The sequence below is a fragment of the Ustilaginoidea virens genome, chromosome 1 (genome assembly GCF_000687475.1).
Source record: "Ustilaginoidea virens chromosome 1, complete sequence".
NCBI lineage: Eukaryota > Fungi > Ascomycota > Sordariomycetes > Hypocreales > Clavicipitaceae > Ustilaginoidea > Ustilaginoidea virens.
Window position 1 is genome coordinate 55789 of NC_057316.1, and position 10008 is coordinate 65796.

The 10008-nt window shown below is 46.1% G+C and overlaps 4 protein-coding genes across 4 annotated transcripts; 2 read left to right on the plus strand and 2 right to left on the minus strand.

The window, feature by feature from the left end:
* Positions 1-1767: 1767 nt before the first annotated feature.
* UV8b_00001 (uncharacterized protein) lies at positions 1768-2646 on the minus strand (the record flags this gene model as incomplete). The annotated part of the gene is made up of 1 exon (XM_043137499.1): positions 1768-2646. The coding sequence occupies one exon, from the start codon at positions 2644-2646 to the stop codon at positions 1768-1770; it is 879 nt and encodes a 292-aa protein (XP_042993433.1).
* A 996-nt stretch (positions 2647-3642) lies between these two features.
* Positions 3643-4164, plus strand: UV8b_00002 (uncharacterized protein; the record flags this gene model as incomplete). Its single annotated transcript, XM_043137500.1, has 1 exon — positions 3643-4164. The coding sequence occupies one exon, from the start codon at positions 3643-3645 to the stop codon at positions 4162-4164; it is 522 nt and encodes a 173-aa protein (XP_042993434.1).
* A 2183-nt stretch (positions 4165-6347) lies between these two features.
* Positions 6348-7062, plus strand: UV8b_00003 (uncharacterized protein; the record flags this gene model as incomplete). The annotated part of the gene is made up of 2 exons (XM_043137501.1): positions 6348-6414; positions 6500-7062. The coding sequence occupies 2 exons, from the start codon at positions 6348-6350 to the stop codon at positions 7060-7062; spliced, it is 630 nt and encodes a 209-aa protein (XP_042993435.1).
* Positions 7063-8476: 1414 nt separating this feature from the next.
* Positions 8477-9466, minus strand: UV8b_00004 (uncharacterized protein; the record flags this gene model as incomplete). The annotated part of the gene is made up of 1 exon (XM_043137502.1): positions 8477-9466. The coding sequence occupies one exon, from the start codon at positions 9464-9466 to the stop codon at positions 8477-8479; it is 990 nt and encodes a 329-aa protein (XP_042993436.1).
* Between the last annotated feature and the right edge of the window lie 542 nt (positions 9467-10008).

Here is a 10008-nt window from a genome sequence, read left to right on the forward strand (position 1 = left end):
CACTAGGGGAAAAGATGTTATATAGTGGTATAATATAAAGAATATTACACTATAAAATCCATAGATGCCGTAGGTTACGCCGAAAATAACGTAAGGTTACGCTAAGAGTGCCGTAAGGTTACGCCGTAAATTGCCGTAGGGGTACGCCGTTGATTGCCGCAGGGTAATACCGTAGGTAACAAAGGGTAAGCTAAAGGTGATAATAGGTAAGCCGAAGTTAATAAGGGTGAGCCGAAGATACCAAAGGATAGCTATATTAGTAGTACTAATAAGCAAGAGAGACTAAGGGGTGAATACAAAAGAGGTAGGGTAAAAACAAAGAAGTATAAACCCGGGCTCATAACCTATTGTAATTCTTAAGGTCACTATAAAAGCAGAGCCTTACTAGCTAGCTAGATAGCACGAGACTATTTGCGACCTGTGAACTAATCTTAGTATAAATACTAGATTTTTCACTAAGTCCTAAGACTATACAAGTGCTATAAAGCAGGGTAAGTATAAAGGCAAGGCAAATATAAGATAACCAGAAAACGCAGGGAAGGTAAGAAGTTAAGAGGCATATAGTGCATTAACAGACTCGATTGTGCTGCCCTTCTACTATCTAGAAAGAAGGGGGAAAGCTATCCTATATATACACGAAGGAGGGGTGGGCCCAGGCATCCAGGGAAGCCAGTAAGAGGGCTCCCCGTAATGCTCGCTATGATACGTCAGCAACCCCGCTATATCCGACCTTTCCAACCACCCTAACCACCGCACTAGTAATTAGTCACCGCACTAGTAACTAGCCACCACGCTAGTAGGCCACCACGCTAATTTAGCAATGCCACACCACGCTAGTAGGCCGCCACCACGCTAGTAGGCAACCACGCTAATTTAGCAATGCCACACCTTTTTAACAAGGCCTACCTTACTTGATATATAGTAAATAATCCACTGAAAATCCTTAAGGTAAAAGGCAAAGGCCTAAGGTAATACTACCATAAGTCCAAGAGGCGGTATAAGGGCCAGAAGGTTAGTAGGCCAGTAGGGCATAAGGCCAGCAGCCTAGTAGGCTACTATAGGATTTTAACAAATAGTGTATAGTATATAGCGATACTTTACTTAATTAGTTGCCCTAGGGAGCAAATGGTTGCCCCTTATTATAGAGCGGTACTTTATATATACGCGAAATTTAGCGCATATAAGTATATACTAAGTCGATTTAATATTTAGTAGGTATATAAGTATAATACCCCTATCGCTAAATGATTTTCTAGATTTAGCTTAAAAAAATAGCAATAGTTAGATACTTTATATACACACGAGTTTAATAGTATATAGTATATAGTGATACTTTAGTTAAATAGTTACTTAAAGAGCGGTACTTTATATGCATATAGATTTTGCGTGCCTCTATAAATATTTGCCTAGGGAAATAGTTACCCCTCAATTATAGAGTAGTACTTTATATATACGCGAAAATTTACATGCCTCTATATATACCAATAGTTGCCTAGGCAAATAGTTACCTAGTAAAATGGTTCCCTAGGTAAATAGTTTATTAGGTAAATAATTGCCTAGGCAAATAGTTGCCCCTTATTTATAAAGTAGTACTTTATATATATACTAATTTTGCATAGCTCTATATATACTAGTACTTTATATAAACGGTTGCCCCTTATTTATAGAGTAGTATATTAAATACAATTTAGGCAGAACTGTAACGAAACTTTTACTGTCTAGTACCAGCCCTTAGAGAACACCCCCTCCAATAACACCCCCAGGGCTTTATTCCCCCCACCATTTATGGCGTATGATTTCCATAGCTAGCTCATCAGGAAATTCGTCCAGGAAGTTATGTATAAGACCTTGCCAATCAGTTGTCACCACATTTCCGCAATACGCAGTGGTATACTCCCAGTAATCAGGGAACCAGCCTGAAAACTCCCAATCAACGAACCCCACAATTTTTTCCCCACGTACAATGATATTCGTTGGATTTAAGTCCCCATGAGTGAAAACCGGCATCGGCCGATCTTTGTCTTGCATTGTGATCATTTTTTGCATCTCCTGACGTTCCTCCTCGTTGATACCCTTATGAGCCTCTGACGAGTCAACCATGCCCTCTCTTAGCCAGAAGTGAAATTCTCGTATGGAGTTGAAAGGCCCAAATCGAGGATAGCCATGGCCGATCCGTAGGTCTCGAAGCGACCCACCAACTGAGCTCTGGACTTGAGGTCCTGGAGGTTCTATACGTCGTAATTCATCGATGTAATCTCTTATCTGAGTAAAGATAGATTGTCGTGCTGTCTCTGACAGCCTCGACCAAGCATTCGATAGTGGTTCACCTTGGATACTCTCCATCACGATGTAAGCTCTATTATTCCAAATAAAAGAGCAGTAGATCTTGGGAACTGGTATGGATGTGTGATTGGCTACGAACTGCATTGTAGCCGCCTCAGTCAGATGAACCAAGTCTCCTGCCTTAACTATCCGGTGTTTGGAGATTGGAACACATGGTCCGTTGCGAGCATAAAAGCGACCTGTGGTGCGAAGGGCAATTCTAGTGAAGAGGCGATTCAAGTAAGTATTCTTGAATGCAAGGTGTTCGTATCCATGGTGTTGAGCTTCGAGTTCATTTGATTCCCGCGAGTGGCCTGTAGCCATGGCGTTTCTGGGCCACTGACGCGAGCTTTGTCTTTCGACTTCTCCTGGGGGATTAGGGGGGAAAAGGGTGGGGCGCGATGATCTTGATGCATTTAGCACAAGTGTTGTGAGTTGCACGTGATTTGCAGCTAGCTAAATGTCGCCGCTTCATCCCAGGGGTGATCCGAGAGCTTGGAAATGGATGCACATATAAGTACCTTCTAAAAATGGGGTTTCTATGTACTACCATAAAACGATAAAACTGCGCCCTTTTTTCCTTATTATCGGGATGGCTCTTTTGCGCCCGGAAATCCGCTTTTCTTAACAGCCCGTTAAGGATCCTCTTGCTAAGCACCAAAAAAACCCTGTGCACTATCGCGATAGGACCTGCTAAGGAATTTTAGTCATGAAGACAGGGGGTTATTAATTTTTAACAGCCAACATGTTTGACAGGCTTGACAGATTGATTTAAGAGGCGGCTCCAGTCAATAGGCTTACTACAGGCCAGTAGTAGTGAGTTTTACAGCCTTCTTAGCCTAAATCCTAAGGCATTAATAGCTTAGTATCCTTCTAATAAATACCTAAAAGTCTCAAGTTTGCATTGCAGGTAGTTCCCCTAGTTTTTACTAAAACAACAAGATGTAAGTTACTATTGTAGCGGGAGAGCAGCTTTGCAATCTCTGTCGCTGTTGTGGACTGGTGTGCGAGCAAGGCTGTTAACGCCTAACTCACGCGCGCGCTTGGTGAAACCGGCGGCTAGCATACTCATCGGCCTACTTCAGAGGCCGTTTAAGCATCGGCAAGCGATATAAGGTGCTTAATGCCCTGGGTTTAGTGATTGGGAATCTAGATTCTCTTTCCGAACAGCTCTCATCGAAGTCAATACATTTTATCCCTATCCTATATAATTAACCTACCCTTGGAACATAGTTCTATTCCTATCGAGGGTCATTGGAAGCATGGTTGGAAACAAGCCACGCCTGTATATTGCCCTCTATCCTAGCGGCAACACGGAGAATGAGGAGAGAAAGTGAGCGGAATCAATATTTACCTTTGATGACTTATATAATTGCTGATTATGCCTATAGATATCACTGGGGATTTCTAATCGGGCCAAAGGAGGAAATGTCTGAGGCGGTTCGTGGTCGGCGCTGCCATGTGAAAAATCGACCACTCCAAGGCTGGGTGTATGACGATGTGAAAATAGAGAACGTTCGAAATTCTACTCAGCTTCTGGTCCGCATTGTTATTGCAAAGGTCGAGGACGAGAAACGTCTGAGGAGCCTTCTACGGGAAGTTCCTATTGTCCAGGACAGCCCAGACTGGAGGTGTCGGACTTGGGTCGCTAATGCGCTTAGGATATTAAAGGCGGACAGCAAAGCGCTAGGGACATCCATGCTTGACTGGCGCAAGATAGAGATGACTGCACGGGAATACGTAGCGAAAAAAGTCGCCCAAGGACGTTTCGCAACTTCCGAAGACCTGATGCAGCCCAAGCCAACTTGGGATCTCATCAATAATGAGGAGGTGGTTTCTTAGATAATGCTAGGCGTCACTATCAGGAGTTCGATAGCCTGCGGGCAAGGCGTCTCAGCAATCTAGTGATTTCAGCTAGCAGATCTACTAAACATCTTCTTGTGCGGCTCTATTCGCTGGCTGTGCGTTCAATTTATGTCCTAGGCGTGATTGCCAGGCGTTGATTCTTAGTCGAGTTCCCGCATAGAACGGGGAATACTTCCTCTTAAATCTGGAAGTGAAATTGAGGCGAGACTTCAAAGAGAATAGCAGAGGCGCATGACACTGCTGCTAGCTGATGAAGGCGGGCTGGACTAAGCTCTATATAAGTATAGCTTATCTACATATTTTCTACAGTTGTAGCAATGATTAACATTTTATAGAAATGCTTCGAAGAATTGCTATCCGGGCTTTAGAAAAAGCCGATTCCAACTAAGGCCAAGGGTATCTACATGCTTCTCCCAAAGAGAGCAGCGACGAGCGATAGGAAAGCCATCGTATTGGTGTTCAGGCTCTCCCGAATGACGGCACTCGGTCTCTTTCTGGTGTAATCATTAATCAGTCTCTATTAAGATTAGAGGGAATGGGTCAATCGGACGCTCGGTGCCGCATCGAGTTCCTAATGTCACTTGTAAACACCGCCCCGAATCCTAAGGAGATCATAACGACTTCATCTCGACACCTACTTCAGTCTAGCATTAATTCCAGGCCTTATACCACCTCTAAGCCTCCACGGCCAACTCTGCTAACCAGGCTTTTAAATTTACATTACATATATTTCTTTCACGGAAGGGTATCTACTAAACCTCTAGCTAAAGAGCAGGTGCTGGATTCCAATACGGACTGGCCATAAGCTAACATTTTCTCAGGCGTACCAAAATACGCACTCGAAACCTTTTTATTGTAAGGTCGGAAATTTTGTCGAACGGTAGACTTCGAATAGACCTTGATGGTTATTGATAGGAACTCGGTATACCCAGTTGTACGTAGGGTCGCGCGCGTGGTATCATGTACCGTATGGTTACCGGTCAAAGGTATGATATTCTTCTTTGATTTATAACTAACTAAGAAAGCAGGAAAAAGGAGGCAAAAGAGAGGGAATTACATGATATGGCCTTTTTGTGCGCGTGCCGTAGTCACGTGCATCGGCGCGTAATTCCTTCCTTTTGCCTCCTTTTTCCTCCTTTAATAGATAGTCATTAGTAAAGTAAATAAATCCTTTACTTAGTGATCACCCGGTACATAATACCACGCGCGCGACCCTACGTACAACTGGGTATACCGAGTTTATATCAACACTGATCAGTAGTGGTAACAGCACCACTCACAGGGTGTAAAGAAATCTTTACTATCCTGCTAAGAAGGTTCACCGCAGATCAGCAAGATACTGACTTCGAAGAGGCAGTTTAGCTTTTCTAGGCTGCGCTAATAAGGAAGATAGACAGCCCATTCCATTTGAACGGCTGAGTACACTATTAACCAGAGGGAGAACGATTTGTAACCTCTCCTCCCCCCCGTCTATCATGAGGAAATAAAACACGCTAAATATCACGATCTTTAAAGATACCCTCAGCATATAGGAAGAACGATTTGTGACCTCTTCCTCTTCTACCCCCTTCTTTCTTTTACCACTACGGTTAAAAGCCCCCTTACAACAACCCCCCCCCTTCTCAACACCATGGCCTCATCACAACAACCATAAGAGCTACCTATCCGGATACGACGATTCGCCTCACTCTTTAACGACAATTAGACCAACGCGATAGAGCCTATCGACCCGCGTGCCGTAGTCACGTGCATCGGCGAGGTCGGGCCGGGCTGCCCGCGTGCCCTACCGGGCATAGGGGCAAAAGTGGCCATATCGTGCGCAGCGGTTGCGCGGCACATCCGTCGCAATGTGCCCAATTGGGCACCTTGCGACAGCGATTCCGACACTAGCGGCGCAGAAATCATCTACCATCACCAAAGCCGTGACTGATTCGGTGGCGAGTCGAGTCACCGATTCCGAGCGGGCTATAGGTTCATCAGCGGATAGAGTTATACATCATTTCACTAGGCGTTACTTCGGATGAGGCACCTGCAACCCGATACTCCAACTCGGATATATCTCGACCAGTCTAGCTCCCTAAGCTTGGGCCCTATTTTCAAGAATAAGAATTACATATCACAGACCCCGTAGACGTCTTCATCCACTCTGGCGCCAACATATGCTTCGGTCTGATCCTCCTCATATTCAGTCTAGTGCCGCCCGCCTTTTCATGCCTACTATCTGTCGTAGGATTCTACGGTGACTGCGTCCGCCGCGTCCGCATGCTCTAGCGATTTGCCTCCCATAATAATATCAATGGTGCTCTCGCAGGAATCACGCTTCTTGCCTACTATAACGGACTTCTCGGCTCAGTCGACATCTTGCCTGCCCAGCACGACTACGATAATGACGCCGAATCTATTAGTCCCCCCCACGACAACATAAGGAGTCTCCTCCAAGACCTCAGGGCTCGGTATCCCCAATCTCGCATATGGCGGATCGAGGAGTCCCGCCTATGCGCCAACGATAAAGACACTAGCAGGGCTATTAAGCTGCTCTCCACGTGGCAGGAATCACCCCTCAAGCAAATCACAGCCGTCAAATACTTTGAGCTGGGCATCAACGCTATAGTTACCCAGAAATGGGACCTTATGCGGGATACGTTTCTCCGCTGCCTCGAGATAAGCAATTGGTCCCCGGTAATGTACTACTTCATAGCGGCTTATGCTTCTTTGGAACTCTACCGCGATGCCTACTACACTACCGATACCGCTCAGAACGCTAAAGCCACCTATCTTAAAAACCAAGCAGAGGAATATCTCCGCAAAGAACCCCTAGTATCAGGAAAGCAACGTCTTATGGCCCGCCAACTGCCCCTCGAGATATTCGCGTAGCGCAAACTCCGAAAGTGGGAGGAAACTACCCAGACGCTGGGCGTTGACCTTGCGGATGCGGTTGGGCCTAGCCCCGCAATGGAGATTTGCTACATGTGGAATGGGCAGAAGCGCATAAGCGACAAGGAGTTGCAACGAGCAATAAAGAATCTCGACTAGGCGAGGTGTATAGCGGGCCATATGACGGATAAGCTAAAGGGGGAAAAGGACAATACAGATATCTAGGCGATTGCCATATCTGCCGTGTTGCAGCGGTTGGGCAATATGGCTGAGGCGGTTGGCGTGTTGGAGGACCATGTTTTGCTTCACGATCGGCAAGTAGCCTACGCCCCTATAATACTTATATTTTTTCTTTTTTTCTCTCTTTTTTACTTCATTACGTCAGGCTTACGCTCATCTGAACTGGCAGATCCGTATTTAAAGGCCCTAATAAAGACGACTACATCCGACGACTACATCCTGCCAATAGCAAATTACGAACTGGCAGTCATAGCCTGGACACATGTACCACCTCCCTGATGGCCTAGACCCCAAGAAAGCAGAGAAACGGCGGAGAAAATCAAACGAATGCCAGGAGTACCTGAAGAAAAGTTAAAGGTTGGGAGTCATTTGTGCTTGATGCGCGGGTAGATATACGTATATAAAGCGGGCTGGAGACGGTGAAATGGTTCAAGAGGAAAATAGGCTGGCTACAGCGGGGCTGCTCCTCGAAAATTCCTAGGGACTATATACAATGAAATAGATGGACTATTATAGGGACGGCCGCCGGTCAAGGTCGAGCGAGCGATCCCAGGGTCCGAGATACAGCCGTAGGTCGTTTGATCAAAGAATTACGGGTGCTAGTATATCAAGCGTCTGGCGTTTTGTAAATGTTTCTTAGAATAACGGTAAATTAAAGCAGTTTCCATCCGAGAATTACTTATCCGGCATATTCGCGTCAAATATCTTTTCAGGTTACATTCCGTCAGCGGTTTAACCCTGCTAGTTTTACGCGTATATTTCTGTAAGTAGTAAAAAGAAAGGATAAACATACAGATTGGCACGTTAGAGGTCGCTTGGTAGTCCAAAATACGGAGGAGCTTGTTATATTCAGGCCACTTAGATACGTGGATTCATTCTTTGTGTAATCTACAATACGGGGTATCTCGTCGAAACTACTTATCCTACGGCATAATGCCAAAAAAACCAACTCCTATGTACCGAGGCTTCTAAAATCCAACTCTAATGTACTGAAGGTTCCAAAACCAACTCTTATATACTAAAGTTTCCAAAAACATATTCTCTATTGGTCCGCATCATCTCCTAGAGATATTATAAAACGTCGCGTTATAAAACCTCAGAATCTAGCCCAAAGAAACCTCCACCGCATTAAAACTTTGAAAGTAAAAGCATTAAATTCCTCCATTCCCGTCCCTTAGTTGCCAGCTCTAGCCCGCTTCTTTAGAGAGTCGATGCCATCCTTGACGATGTCGCTGCCTTTACCGACCCTTTTCGCTGCACGCTCTTGCACATCATGCTTATCTGCGCTATTCTTCACCTCCATTAAGACTTCGCGGCCCTTACTGGTCCCGTGGACCCAGTCCATAACGCCCAGCCCGCTGTAGTTGGAGGAGCCCCCGCCGGCGTAGTGAATGGCCGTCCGCTGCGTGATGCCGCTCATGAGGATGCCAGGGATGAAGGTGTACCCAGACATAGTCAGCGTGTCCTCGACGGTGGTGAGGATGACGACGAGAAAGTAGATGAGGATGTGGGTCCGGATTAAGGCCGCGGGCAGGAAGATGGGGACGAAGCGATAGACCAAGAGCGCCAGCGGGTGGTCCGTAAAGACCTGGAGGCTGTACGGCGCGCTGGGGCGGTCGTGGGCGTAGCGCGCGTGCTCCCTGGCGAGGGGCAAATCGCCGTGCAGCACCCGCCGGTGCAGGTAGTAGCGTAGCACCTCGCGCGAGGCCAGGATGACGAGGCAGTGCTTCAGGATAATCCACGGGAAGGGCAGGGCGGTGCTCATCCTGAAGATGTACCTCTTGAAGGCTGCCGCATAGGCCATACTGATGGCGGCCTCGACAGCCAGCAGGAAGAGCACGTTAAGAAGGGCTCGGCCTAGCATGCCGGCTAACTTACGGAAAGCGCGGGGCGGCATAGCGCTCCGGCCGCCATGCTTGAACCCTACGGAGAGGCTCGGGAGGGCGATATCGAAGAGGAGGAAGATAAGAGCCGGGGCGAGCCAGAAGACGACGCGGAGGACCAGCAGCCCCGATAGGTGGATTTCCAGCGGGTTGTGCGAAAAGGCCAGGCTGGTCCACGTCACGTAGAAGAAGAAGAGGTTGACCGAGGTGGATAGCGAGGCCCCTGTTGAGGGGAAGAGGAAGTAGGAGATAAGGGGTATGGAGAGAAGCACGTCGAGCATGGCGGGCGGTAATGCAGCGCGAGCCGGCTTTTGTAGCGTTAGGGGAGGGGTGAGGTGAATTTATTCCACTGGCATGGGCCAAAAATGTGGTATGTAGGAGGGTTGGATTGTTCAAGCTAACGACCCACCATTCTATAGCTAATATAGTGAACCCCACCATTCCATCCCTTTACAGGATCCCCCTTTCTTCTTTAGTATTATCTACAATACTAAAAAAAAACAAAAGACACTTCTCTGTAGTATTAATCGCAACAAAAAAAAAAGGGAAATATATCGCAACACACAAAAAAAAGAAAGAGAAACATTTTCTAGAGCCTAGCAAAAAAAAATAATACTTCTTCCAGCAAATACTTCTTTTAGCAAACACAAGTAAAAATAAAAAAACCATTCTCGTTAGTAAATTCATTCTTTTAATATATCAGCAATTTTCTCGAGCCCTATTCTTATCGCTTCTGCAATAATATTAGCTGCTTTAATCATATTGTCTTCCTTATTGCTTATACATCTTATTCTTTTTGCAGTCTTTATGCTTTCTTCTTTTA